Source organism: Anser cygnoides, chromosome 6 (assembly GCF_040182565.1).
Source record: "Anser cygnoides isolate HZ-2024a breed goose chromosome 6, Taihu_goose_T2T_genome, whole genome shotgun sequence".
In the NCBI taxonomy this organism is placed as follows: Eukaryota; Metazoa; Chordata; class Aves; order Anseriformes; family Anatidae; genus Anser; species Anser cygnoides.
The window spans coordinates 40,271,064-40,285,303 of NC_089878.1; the positions used below are offsets into that span (position 1 = coordinate 40,271,064).

Below are 14,240 nucleotides of genomic sequence, written 5' to 3' on the forward strand. Positions count from 1 at the left end.
CCCTTAAAGTGCTTTTTTTCTGCATACTGAGATGTCAAATACTACAGAAGGGAGTTAGAGCGGCCTTCCAGTACCTCAGGGGGCCTACAGGAGAGCTGGGGAGAGTGCTGGAGTGCAGGGATAGGACCGGGGTAACGGCTTTAAAGCAACAGATGGCAGCTTTAGATTAGATATGAGGAGGAGATATAAGTCTTTACTCAGAAGTGAGGCCCTGGCCAATGCTGCCCCATCCCTGGTGGTGCCCGAGGCCAGGCTGGATGGGGTTTGGGGAGCCTGGGCTGGGAGAGGTCCCCACCCAAGGAAGGGGTTTGGAACCAGGTGGGCTTTAAGGTCCCTTCCAGCCCAAATCCCTCCGTGGTTCTGTGTTAGAGCTGTGATACTTGGAAATTAAGATTATTGGTGCCATACTGTTTTTGCCCCCGAGGATGGCAAATAAACATGAGCACAGCAGAAAAGTAAAAACATCCACCTTTGGACAAGAAATCCTTCTCTGACTTTGCAATTCCGTTTTATTTCAAAAATCTGAAAGGATAAACTGGAAACAAAAGGGGAAGTTAACATGCTGAAAAAATAATTCCTCCTAAAGTTTGTACGCCTTTTTCAAATGACCTGTCTAATACACACCCTCACAGAGCTGGCAGCCTGGCCAGTCACATGCAACTAAATAAATTCCTCAGACCCAGTGTTCAGCATCAGATTTTTTAATCCAGCACTGTTACAAAGAAGTCTGTTTTAAAGAATCATCTGAAGTCTTAACTGTAGTATTTTCAATTTGAAAAAAAAGGAACAAAGATGTAATTGTAGAAACAAATATTAAACAATAAACCAGGCTATTGATTTATGAGAAGTTCAATAGCATTTGGATCAGATCCTAGAGGAAGTATCAAGGAAGTAATAGCATTTTGACAGCTAAAAGCAGTATTTTATTTTTTTTTCCAATCAGTAAAAGTCCACAGGTTTCCAAAACGCAAATTTTAGATTAAGTTTTATGTGCTGGTAAGGGTTTTTCCTTGACTTTAACCAGGAACATCTGGAACACAAAGCAGTACATTTTACCGAATTTCTATGCAAAGTCTGTGCCATTAAACAAATGAGAAAGACAGGTAGTTCCCTTTTCAGATATAAATTTCTGAACATTTAAGCACAATTCTACAAGAAGTGTTGTTGTAACTTCCTGCGTCTCGGATGAAACAAAAAGTCAGAACTTCATGAGTTTGATCTCCCATTTTCCATTTGGCATTCTAAGCGTCCTCCTCAAAGCAAACCCATGTAGCTCCTTTTGATACGTATTTGATTCTCTCTGTTTCTCCACCACCATTACTAGGCTTTTGAAAATGAATTTCAATCATGTCCTGTACACTTTCCTCATCATCTTCAGTCTCTGCAATTCCTTTCAGCAGAATGGAATTCTTAGAAATCCCAGAATAGAGCTGTTTAAGACAGAAAGAGAAAGTTGTATTATACATCAGCTGTCACACGTACATCTAAAGGAGTTGACAGATACTGGAAATAAACATTCTCAATCAGCTATGGCTAGGATCTTTGATCACCTTTTAAGATTTTGGTCAATGTGCTATGTGTCTGTCACTGAAATTAACAAGTTCTGAACTTTACCATACAGTGCTAAGTTTAATAGAAATTGTGCCTGGCCTCCCTAACTGGTTTGTCCCACACTCCTTAATGCATACACTGGTTTGGGGGATCTCTAATGGTTACAGACCGTATCACTCCATCAAAATCAATGCTGATATATGATACACATCTGCAAAGAATGTCATATCTCTTACGTGCACAAACGCTAGTCAATGCTTTAATTATAAAGGCCTGATTATATACATAGCACTGACTTGATTACAATCTATTCATACAATGTAAAAGAATTTCAGTGAGCATATAATGAGCAAGCAAACTAGTGCTAAAGGAAAAGAAGTTACTATTTGGGTTGAAAAACTAAATGAAAAAAAAAAAAAGAATGAGCAAGTGTTCAAGTGTTTCATAGAACAAGGGTCTCTCCTGAGATTATCAACAAGGCCTCTCATTAGGGCTGAACATGACAGTGCTTTGTGACATGGAAAAACGTTGCGCCTACTAATAACATACTTCACAAACAATTCAGTATCTGCCTCCTGCCTGGCACAGACATTATGGTAAGTAATGATATAATTTAATCAAAGAAAGACATGCATGCCCTTTTAAAATAAATTATAGCTCTCACACTACAAAACATAGGATTATCTGCACAGCAGCATATTGCAGATGCACACTTGCTATTAAGTTTCACAAACTGAGTACAGAAAAGCTTCTTCAGTCCTCAGAACTGAAAATTCCGCCCATATCTCATATTTCCCACATACCTGCTCTGTTTAGGGAGTAGCCTGAAATAGATTTTTTTACCTGAAGCTTTTCCATGTGTACGTTGGTGCTTGGAGACACATGAAGCCTGTATTGCCTTCCATTTACAAAGAAAGGACATTTAGTACTTCTCACAAAGCCATTGGCTGCTGTAAGGGAGACGGAGAAAAAGAGGAATAACAGTAATATAACTTCAAATGCATTTTGTAAGCATATCAAAGAGCAGGCTAATCTTCCTTATTTGGATTTAGAAACTAATATATGACAGCGTGTTTGCAGATTCTTCATATGCAAATTGAAAAAAGTCCATTTGGCAGTTCCAAAAAAGCAAGATCAGTAAATACCCCCAAAAGCTTCTGAAATAAATCTAAAGTAGCTGCTCTAAATAGATGTGGCTCCACTGATCTTTTCAGAATTTCATACACTTAAACCAAAATGCCTAGAGTTGGGCAAACTGAATGCTTCTCTAAGTTTATTGTCATGAAACATGAGCTAAAAATCAAACACGTTTTCCTAACTTTCTCTTCACAATATGTGTCTAGTAATGCAAAGGAAAAAAAGTTTTTGACAAAGTTAAGATAGAAACAAAGCCGAAGAGCTACATATCAGGTCATGTTTGATCAAAAAGGAATGTGATGAAGTAACAGTATATTTACAGATATGTGTGTGAAACCACATCTTTTCCTGATATACTTAACTCTCCAGGAGGGAGAGCTTCCCAGGAGGGAAGGATTATTTGCATTCACTGGTTAAATTAACACAGAACATAAGGGAATGGAAACAGATGAGACGGCCTGCCCATCCAGCTAACAAAAGTATTACATACTATACCTCCAGGTTTGAGGAATGTAATAACAGCTGTTCTAGACTTCTTGTCATATTTTACATTTTCTACTTCTCCGCCTCCATGTTCAGATTTGTAGAAATTCAGCTCTAATTTGTCTCTCACCCAGTCATCAGGAATTGATAGCTCAGGTACTTCTGAAACATCAATCTTCTTCCCAGAAATAGTGATATGGAGCTAACAAAAATAATTTGTGCATTTTGTGATTGAAAACACCCACAAGACTGAACATAAAGTCTTTTATGTACTGCAAGTATATATCTTTATAGTTTTATATTTTAGTTAATTACCTCAAATTTGATTCCCATTCCAAGCGCAAAAGGCATTGCTTTCACATCTGTTGTTTTTCTGTCCAGGTTCAGAGTATGCTTACCCGTTTTTATCAGTCTCTGGGCAACTGAGGAAAATAACAAGTTTTCAGCTGAGAAAAGCCTTGTTTAATCATTATAAAAACATGACTATTCCTCAGTCTCTTAAGCAAAAGCTCTTTTTAAATCAGTAAGTAAGAAATGAGTAAGTTTGGCAACCATATCCCACTATCTACATCTTCAGGCATGTCTATGTCTGTTAAATCTCACCAGTTATAGTCAACAGCTAAAATATGATACTATCTTTAGAATAAAAGATGCTGTCAAAAGATGCTCTCACTGTGTCAAATATTAATACTAGCCTTTCTGTATTTTATTTAAAAGATCCATTGATAAAAACCACATCATTGCCAGCTGGAGAGAATGCCTATTAGGAATGTTAGATTTTAGCTGAAATACATGAATCAAGACACCAGCTTTACATCTGCAGTATACTTGCATAACTGAGTTAGCCAGCACGCAGGCCCAGGCAGACTGCCTGCAGGCTCCTTGCAGGCAAGCACCAGGCAGGCCAAGCAGCAGGCATCTCAGCGGCAAGCAGGCAACTTGCAGACCGCACCATCCCTCTATCGTCTGACATCTACCCATCACCTGATGCATGTAGACTTAACCAGCGTAACTTCTGTCAGAATAAAGTACTGAGTAAAGAAAGTAATCAAATTCTGCTGTCAAAACATTTTGAATCATACTTAACAAAACTGAGGTAGAAACATATTCCCAATTTCGAACACAAAGTATTGTTTGTATTAGCTGATAGCAGAAACGCGGTAATCAAACATGCATGCAGAGCACTTGGAAGAATTTTTTGTTAATGACTGGCAGCAGAATAGTGAAAAGTTCCATGTGTACTCTTCTTTGGCTGTTGCTGAGGCTTTTTTCCCCCTAAATGTTTTTGTAAACCTTTTCCCTTTGGTAATGAAAGGCACCAGAGACATTAATTTTATACTTAAAACATGCATCATACCTTCTGCATCTTCAAAAGTAAGCAGTGCCTGGTTTTGATTCAGTTTGAATGGGATTTTTGATGTTACAGAAAAAACACAGCGAGTATTGATATCTGAAAAATCATCCTTCGTGTCTTCCATGTGAGTGAACTCCACTTTCATGTCTGCTACCTTTTTTTCAATCTAATATTTTAGAATCAAGATAGAGAAAAAACACTTATGTAATTATTGCCTAACAGGAAAACGAACGGTACAGTCTTGACTTGAGTTGCCATATACACGTATTTTTCAGGTTCAACAGTCACGCAGATTGAAGTCACAGCTGGTAACACACGTCTAACTGCTAACTAACTGACTTGTTGCACATGTCTATTCCTCAGATTCTTGTCCATGAGTTTAGGTTTGTTTTCTATTTTTTCCCTTGATTAACTTTGAACTTGGACTTGACCCTATGCAGTAAAAATTCAGAAACACCTGTAGACTTCAACTATCTGTAGAATTAGAATACTTTTGGTAAGTAAAATCTGTAAAATGCAAGTATCAGAGTCGTTCATGGTACCACTTACTTTTGCCCACTTGCATCGCTGCTCTACAGAAATGTTAAATCTGCTAATGAACTGCCTTGCATGTTACCATCATAGTAATAAAGACACGAATAGCCAAGTATTTTATAACTACCATACACTTAAGTGTTCATGAAAATGTTGGTTAGGGAAAGCTGCTTTAATAGATTTGAGGGAGTTTTAGATACCTCTTTTTTTCCCCATTTACATAACTGTTTCAAACTAAAATCCTGTGTAGAAGAAAAATATTGTTTGTGTCAAGATAAAATAGCCAGAGCAATAAAAGCATTCCTGCCACATATCTTTGAAACTAGCATCTTATCTGGGAGTCTGTTTTCTTTCTGTTCCCTCTACTGCCAATGGACACATTTTTCCTTCCATCCTCTTACCCGAGAAATATAAAATGCAAGTACTTGAAAATTAGCAATGCTATGTGAATTTTTTACTCCAGTGTCTTCCATTTAACCATTTTCTGCTTTTCTTCATTCTTCTCGTGTTTTCAATATCTCACACACTTGTACTTGTTTCCACATCCTTAACCTTCTTCACACTATCTTGCCAGGTAAAATAGGAAAATAAAGCCTCAAGCTTTATTTTACATTGAAATCAATAAAGGTTGCTGAACAACTTGGCCCCAATGGTCTAGAACTGGCAAAATAAAAATGTGCCCTTCCAAAAGAAAAACTGCAAAGTACTTCAAACCTTACCTTACCATCCCACGAAAGCTCTGAATTACATTCTGCAAGGTCTTCTTTGAGCTTTTCAATCTCTTTCTTCAGTTTGCTGTTTTCTTGGTTTAGTACACAAAGTTCTTTCTACAGCACAAAAATATTAAATGCAAAATTAAACACGTAGAAGATATTCCAGCAAAATCCGTAGACAGTAGAAACTGTTTCAGCTTTCAATTATTATACACGCATTATGTCTTCACATTTAACCTATTAATTGTATTTTAGTAGTTTGCAATATTGAAGCCTTAATTGCTCATCAGCATTTCTCAGGCCAAACAAAACTTCACTGAAACAACCTCGACAGCCTACAGAAAATTCTCCTGTTACTGCACCAATGACTACACAGCACTTTGAGGTAATGCACCAATTATTTCTAGAAAGAAGAGCCATCTTCAGACAAGTTCTGGCTGAAGCCAGCTTATTGTCATTTAAGAAATGCTAATCCCTTGGGTGCTGTAACATCTTCTATCAGGTGCTGGGATTTGAGGAAGCAGTGGAAACAACCCATTCAATTCTTTCTTTATCACACAAAACTGAAACTTACCTCTTGGCAGAGAATCTCAGAAAAGGAAGACTGGTTTTGCCTGCCTTCATTTTCTACACAAGATAGGTCTCAGTTCCGCCTTCGCTCTTCCAATGTTACTGTAAGTTTTATTTTATTGTACCAGTTCTTAATCTGCCATTGAAAAAACTGTGTGCAAGATAGCCTCGTCTTAGAGTCTGCAAAGTGGTGAAGCTGTTTAAACTGGAAAGGAAATCCTACTCTTATCTTCTCTAACCAAAACCTCCCTCACAATTCCCCAAATATTGAGAGCTGTAAGCCTCCATACCTCGTGGATGTCCTTAGACTTAATACTCTCTTTATGAAGGTTCTCTTCAAGCTCCTTTAACGATGTCAGCTCATCCTGTAGTTTAACATATTCTTTGTCAGCACTTAATTTACAAACTTGAAGGTCAGCTTTTACTTTTTCAGCGTTTTCAAGTCTTTCCTGGATGATAAAAAGAAAAAGACTCTTCGAAATTTTTTTTCCCCACAAGAACAAACAAAACTTTAGCTAAGCCCTTTATATTTATTTATTTATTTTAATGCTTTGGATAAATACTTCTTTTAGACATACAAGTATAGTTTCCACTGAGATTAACAAAAGCATGTAAGTACCATTAAAGAACAGAGAGCAAGTCAGGAAAACATCTGTTATGATAGGGCGAGAGCCGACTTGGATTTAGAAGGGCGAACTAATGGTCTTCGAAGTATCTTTGAGCTAATTTCCATGATTCTATACACTTTATAGAACTTGCCTTCCATTTTTGCAGTTCTTGTTTAAGACTTTCCATCTCATCTTTGGATGTGTCAGAAGGACCAGGAGTTGTCATACACTGGAGAGAAAAGAAAAGGCAAGGCACGCGGAATTTTATTTCCCTTTTAGGGCATAACCAAGACACCCCAAACAATTCAAACTAGTCTACATGATTTAAAAAAACAACCCTTTGCAGCTAGACAACACATTTTGCAATGGCAGTTTTCAATGTATCAGCAGTAGTGAAAGTCCAATGCTTTTTGTCTGTATGCCCATTTCCTGTTTTTCTCCAGTTGTGCAGGCAAGATATGTGGTAAGTCAGACATTTTGAGAAACCCATCATACTTCATAATTAAATCTTCCTAGTATCCTCATTCCACACGATAGCATATACCACTTTATTTTTTTAAAAAACATTCAGACAATTAGTCCAAATCAGTGAACTACTTTAATTGGCTAGACAGGACAAAAATCTAAGAAAACAATCAGTACTCATTATTTGCTAAATATCCAACTGAAAATATTCACAGGCTAATATTTTAATAAATCATAAAAGTATGTTCTTCCACAGGGAGATAAGCCCCCCAAACCTGCAAAGGTTTATCTATAAGCTTTCTCAGCACTTTCTCTAAGAAGGTGTAAAAAGAATATACAAGCCTAAAGAGAAAAAAAAAATGCAAAATGGGATGTTTCCAAGCTCAGGCAGGTTAGACAATGAATGGTAACATCAGGTGGGAAAGGCAATAAAAGAAGAATTTCAGATTTTAATTGCTTCAGGGCAGAAGTTCAGAAGCACAGGGAAATTACCACTGGATAAAGCCCATATTCTCTGTTCTGTTTTGTTTCTATGACTGCAATATTCTGCAGAAAAGAAAAAAAAAATCCAAAGAGACCTGCTGAAACAATCCCTCCCTTTTACTTAAGATTACATAAAACTTGAATGTGAACCATGAAATTTAGACATGGAAAAGGCCTGTTAGATAATCTAGTTAATTCTCTTGCTAATTCTGTTTTTTTCCTAAAAGCAATAAAACATAAAGTATTTTTTTTCCTACAACTTCGTCCAGTTTCAAATGCCTATTAAGCAACAGGGAAATCCCCATCTGCGTATAACTTAGAACCGGAAAAAAATTCCTTCACTCAAGGGACTGAGTGCAGGAAAGCACAATGATGCACGTTCAACAGCTGTAAGATGATAAGAAAGGATGCCTGTTTGTTACGGAAAATGCTCAACCGCAACAGTTTTCAACCTCAAAGAAATAGAAAAATACCAAGAAAACACAAGAAAACCAAGGGAAAGTCCCATCCAAACTACTTGCCATGCTGCAAGAACTGGATCAAGGGAGGCACCAGGAAAAAGGAAATTCCCTTAAGAAACCTCCATGGAAACAGATGAGCAGACGAGGAAATTCTAACAGTCTGTAACGCAGACACTTTGGAATGGGACTCTCCCTATGGAGACAAGAGCCAGTTAGGAAAGAAAGAGAAAGGGAAGCCCTGCTACAAACTGAGGTATGAGGTTTGAGGAAAGATTTATATTGGGCACTGACATCTGGAATTTAAGATGTTATTAAAGTGGGGATGGAGAGGACGAGGAATGTCCAAAGTATTAAAGGATGGAAGAAAGTGAGACAAGAAGTTTAAGAAGCACTGTCTTAGCAGTCCAGGCACAAATCTCCATGCAGAGATCCTATTATCAAATACAGACTTTACCAGGTAACACATCAGGAAATACTTACAAAACCGTTATCTTCTAAAGGCAGCAGTGAACTTGATAAATCCATTGAAACCTGAGGGAACAGAAAAAATAATTACAAGAATTGTATGTATTGGCTCTTTTTGTAGCAAATAGTCCAGAATGGAATACCGTAAGCTCTGCTGGGATAAAGTGATACAACATTTTCTTAAAAAAAAAAAAAATTTATATATTGGGTTTCTGAAGCCTCCTTCCTTACTACACCTAAAAAGCAGAGATGTACATGAAAAATTCTATATTGCACAACTTAGCATTTCAGTCCTGAAACTTATGTTAACTTTCTGCTCCATATAGTGTTACTAAAACATATAACATTATGTGTGCTCTGTGATTAAGTGGTGTAACACTTAAATCTGCTTAAAGCACATGAAAATACCCTTTTTTTTTTTTTTTCCACAGCTGATAACGTAACACCTGGAACCTGTTGCCACAAGATTTTGTGGGGGGCAGATAAAAAGGAATTTAGAGATGATCACAGGCCATTTATCTGCAGACAGACAGACATGAAGGCACACCAGTTCTCAAGCAAACCTAGGCCAGGGAAGTACCAGGACTTTGCACCACAGGTGCTGACGGTGCTCACAACCTCCCAAAAATGCCGGTATGGGTGGGCACCAGTGCCCTGACCTCGCTTAGCACTCATATCCCCAAATCCTGTGCCCAGCGTTTGTGTGACACCGCAGCACCTGCTGAAGGCTGGAAGCTGAGGCTGCCTTTGGTTAGCTACCAAGCGTCCCAGTCTGCTCTGTGCTATGAAACCAATATTTACCGAGGCGTACGCCTCAGGTTATGGTCAGAGGAAGTTAACTGAAATAACTGAGGAGCACCTCCACGCCTCCAGAGCACTGCCCCCCCGGCAGCCAGCCTCAGCACCTCCCCTGGAGCTCAGGGAGGAGGACAAGGGGCAGCCCAGCCGTGAGGCCGGGGGCTCGCCTTCCTCCCCGGCCCGCCGAAGGACGGAGCTCGGGGGCAGCGAGGGCGGCGGCAGCCGGGCCCCAGCGCCGTGGGGCGGCCGCGGGTACCTGGGGGGCAGCCGGGTCCCGCGCAGCGCCGAGCCCCCCGCGCCGCCTCCGTCCCTCTCTCTTTCCCTGTCCCTCTGCCTTTCGCTTTCTCTTTCCTGCCGGCTCGCCGGCCCCGCGGGGTGTCCTCTTCCTCGAAATGACGTGGAGGAAGGCGGCACCTTCCTCCTCCTCCTCCTCCGCCCCGCGGCTCCCCGCCCGCCCGGAGGGCCGGCCCCACGGGGCGGGGGGCCAGGCGGACACAGGCAGGGCCGGGCCAGGCCGTGTGAGCAGCGGGCAGGCACAAACTGTGACATAATTCTGCTGAATGTGTGTTTTAGCTGTTTATTCCAAACCACCTTCTCTGGAAGCATGTGAGTTTTATCAAGAATGGGTTACCAGGCGGTGGCAAAAGGTGTAAACATCCAGGGACAGAAATAACCCTCCGCTAATGGATGCAACATCCTTAAAAACAACTTCTGGAAAACGTAGAGCTCTGGAAACCAAGAGGAGGGCAGCAGCCACATGTTCCTTGGGATGCAGGCAGTCTGCCATCCTGGGTCCAAGGGATGAGCCAGAGCCTTCCCTCAGCAAGCAGAAGGCTTCATCTTCCTGCAGGAGCACAGTTGCTTTATAAACGCCTCAGTATATAAATTTCCATAAGCATAAAAATTATGAATGGCTGACTCACAGAAATGGGCAACAAGTAATTTATGGTCTATAGCCAACGCCAATTCATTCAGTAAATGTCTAAAGCCTCTTGGAGTGTTTTTCAAGTCCCTTGGCTGGCTGTATCGCGAGTTTGGCGAGTCAGACTGGAGCACCACTGACAATTATTTCCCTTTCTCCCCCTCAGAAAGTCCCCAGCTTTGGCCAGATCAGACACCAGACCTGCAGCCACACCTGCTAGTGCCAGCACAGGGACAGAAGAGGAGAGCTTCTTCGAGTATGGAAGTCAACTTAGAGAAGCCATGAAATGTGGGCTGGTGTGAAGTGACTTATCTTTGCAAATGTTCACTGTCTTAGGCAGTGGGCACTCATTCTCTAATGAGACCTCAGGGAAGAGTTTCTAAAGGGAAAATAAGGGTTAGATTTCCATGACGATCACTTTGAGGTGGAGAAACCACTGGCTTTTCCTGGGAGAGGAGGATAGAAGGTTTTGCTTCCTGAGGGATCCTTCTTCATGTAGGTAACGAAGGAAAAGTCATGTACGGATCCTGAGAGAGCTGCTATGGCTCACTTCATTCTGCAGACTGTGTCAATGGGACAGACTGAAGTCGTGAAAGGAGTTGCCAGGTGGAAGACACAAAATGTGTATGCTTAAACATGGGGAAGTGGGAAAAAAAAAAAAGAAAAGAAAAAAAAGTGCCACAAGTGTCTTTTATTAATAGCCCTTGGATTCAAGAACACACAATGCCTCCAAGATTGTAGCCAAGCAGTCGGACACAGCTGACTGAGTTCAACACGGTTAACATCAATTTAGATACACATAGCAGATGTGTTGCAGACATGAATAAAATTTGGGCAATGTCTGTGTTCTAGGCCAGGAAAAGAAGAAAGTGTATTGCTTTCAGGAAAAAAACTGTCAGGTTTCCTTTAAGGCTAAGCTGACTAACTTTTAAATGTTACCCTCAGAACTGCAACCAGACTTGTACTCATTGGCCAAAGTATTTTGTATGGTTAGCAGTCAGTTGGCACTGATTATTTGAAGAATTTAATCCTCAGAAATTCAAAATATGCCAAACAGACGAAGAATAGATGCTGGCATTGTCACTTCAAAATTGGAATGACGCTTTCAGGGCAAAGCAGGAATATCCGTATAGCAATGGAGCGTTACAGTGAAATTGGTTGGGCTCTTCATACGCACTTGAGGGAGCCTGTGCAGGAACAGGCAGAGCAGGGGGTTCAGAACTGCTGCTTTCCTTGGCTGTGCAACGGGAACTTTGGATTGCACCCTGCTTGGACAGCGGTCACCTTATGCCGCTGAATTCAGAGGGAGTTTTACCGATAAGGTAATTATTATGACAGTTTCAAATGTCCTTATCTGTTTTTAAGGTTGGTGGATGAAACTATGACCTTGTATTCAAGAGATTTTTATTATTATTTTTCTGCCTTGACAATGGATAACTATGTTTACTATTGCTTTGTAAACACAAAGCTGGTTACTAATGAGATGAGTAAAAGGGAGAGGTTTAGCTGGAGTAGCCAAGGAGGAGGAGGTGATTATGTTATGACCTAAGTACATCAGATTTTAGATTTAAATGTCAGAGTGGCAGGCTGTCCTCCAGTAACCATGGTCATGTTGGGAAGTCACCACTGATCTGAAAGAACCTTATTTCTCCGAACACCAGGGAATGCAGCAAATCCAATCTGTTCACATGGCCTGCTTTGGGATTTGAGCTGAACAGTGTGTTTGTGCTTGTTCTGGGAAGGAAATTTATTGGAGATACTGAATTGGACCAAGTCCCTTAACTGAAAATGGAGTTGACTTTGATTTGTTAATTGATTTTCTATGAATTCACAGTGTTAACCACATATGAATCAGACTAATGGGAAAAACATTGATTTCAAAACTCTGAAGAATCTAGCTAAAGGGGAAAATCAAGGAGTAAAATACAGGATAGAGTACAAGAAGCTTTAAAACTCAGGATTTCTCGGAGCTGTCTGCATTGATACCAAACTCATTCTTTACAAGTCTGAAAAACTCTTGATGGGCCTAGAAATATGAACTAGAAACTTCAAAAGAAAACCATTATCCTTCTGGCAGTGTAGGATTAGGGCTCATCTGTAGCGGGCAATACCCTGATTAAGCTGGAAGAGAGCCATAATTTTATATTTTATTTGTACCAGAACAAGTTGACCATGCCTCAGCTTCTGTTCAGTAGCTGTTTAGAATCTGATGCCATTATCTTCAGAGGGAGAGTATGTTGGTTCTTTTTAAGTTAAAATAGATCCAAAGAAGGAAGTAGAGTTTAAGTGCTTAGATCATAACTGTGATCATGAAAGCCCTGCTCAGTGTGCCTATGTGACCCCTGAGGTACCCTGGCTGCAAAGGACCCTTGTTTTCCAGGCAGGTCTAGTGGCATCTCAGTGTTGGCAGTTCTGATTGCTTTAGCTATTTACTGCTAAGAAGTCAGATTCAACCACTGAGGTGTTCTAACGGAGCTTTGATGGGTCTTTGATAATCTGATGGAATCATCTTCCACTGCTATCCAGCGTATTTTGTGCTTACTTTTAAAAGCTGGCTTGCAGAGGCATAGTGATGTCTTCCCTGCTTATCCTCAAGATTTACAGAGTCTGAAAAATGATGCATGCTTCTGTAGACCATTGGTACCTAGAAACAAGAAATCAAATTTCAGGTTCTTCTTTAAGGACCTGCTCAAGGATTCTGTCCACATACTGGCGCACAGATACGTAAAATTATAGAATAACCCCAGTTGGAAATGGCCCACAAGGACTGTCAAGTCCAACTCCTTGCTCCCCAGAGGACCCCCAACAATGTGACCATGTATCTGAGAATGTTGTCCAGTTGCTTCTTGAACTCCGGCAGCTCAGTGCTGTCACCACTGCCCTCGGGAGCCTGTCCCAGTGCCCGACCACCCTCTGGGTGCAGAACTTTTCCCTAACCCCCAGCCTGACCCTCCCCTGTCCCAGCTCCATGCCGTTCCCTCGGGTCCTGTCGCTGTCCCCAGAGAGCAGAGCTCAGCGCCTGCCCCTCCGCTCCCCCCGTGAGGGAGCTGCAGGCCGCCATGAGGCCTCCCCTCGGCCTGCTCTGCTCGGGGCTGAACGAACCAAGGGACTCAGCCGCTCCTCACACGTCTTCCCCTCCAGACCCTTCACCATCTTCGTAGCCCTCCTTTGGAGGCTCTATCATGCAGATAGTTCTAGATCTCACTGCTCAGGTACCAAAGCCTGCAGTTCGTCAAAAGTTGGTGTCAAAGAGACACAAAGGACACACAGGTGGTGGTGTCTCTGAAGAAGCTGCCCCATCTACCCCTGCCATTCATTTTTGCCCTGTCCCGAGAGTTTGTGCAGCCATATGGAGTAGGAAGTGAACCAGCTTAAAAACTAACCATGGAAAAAGTTGTGTTTCAGCTGGGTTGGGTTTTGCTCTGATCCAGTTTATCCTGCGGTCAAAAATTAGCATGCCGTCCCAGGAGGGGGTGGCATGGAGCAGGATCAGTAGGCTCAGTGGGGCTGAACGGCAGCTTATTTCAGTGGTGCTGCCAGCGTAACATGGCTTAAAGCATTCAACAAAACACAGCTTTGTTCTCTGATGTGGTGCACAGAGCCTCAGGGCCACAGAGGATGTTGCAGATTTTGTTTCAAGAGCCCTACATGTTAAACATCACCAAAAAAATAATAATAATAATAAATAAATAGTGC

The 14,240-nt window shown here is 41.1% G+C and overlaps 1 protein-coding gene and 1 long non-coding RNA gene across 6 annotated transcripts in view; one reads left to right on the forward strand and one right to left on the reverse strand.

Annotated features, from left to right (window-relative positions):
* Positions 1-9,685, forward strand: part of LOC136791150 (uncharacterized) — a 26,375-nt gene extending 16,690 nt beyond the window's left edge. Inside the window, exon 3 of the long non-coding RNA XR_010832538.1 lies at positions 9,256-9,685. This is a non-coding gene — a long non-coding RNA (uncharacterized lncRNA). The remainder of the gene's footprint in view (positions 1-9,255) is intronic.
* NMI (N-myc and STAT interactor) lies at positions 686-13,197 on the reverse strand. 5 transcript variants are annotated; one of them, XM_066999883.1, is made up of 10 exons: positions 13,087-13,197; positions 8,840-8,890; positions 7,102-7,179; positions 6,633-6,791; positions 5,779-5,886; positions 4,529-4,691; positions 3,487-3,593; positions 3,184-3,373; positions 2,395-2,501; positions 686-1,430 (listed from the first exon to the last, which is right to left on the reverse strand). In XM_066999883.1, exons 1-10 carry the CDS (start codon positions 13,180-13,182, stop codon positions 1,242-1,244), a joined length of 1,248 nt encoding a protein of 415 aa, XP_066855984.1. In that variant the 5' UTR covers positions 13,183-13,197; the 3' UTR covers positions 686-1,241. The 5 variants fall into 5 exon arrangements, with proteins under 5 accessions (XP_066855984.1, XP_047936964.2, XP_013053584.2 ...); XM_048081007.2 differs by lacking the exon at positions 13,087-13,197 and adding an exon at positions 9,879-10,080; XM_013198130.3 differs by lacking the exon at positions 13,087-13,197 and adding an exon at positions 9,684-9,818.
* Between the last annotated feature and the right edge of the window lie 1,043 nt (positions 13,198-14,240).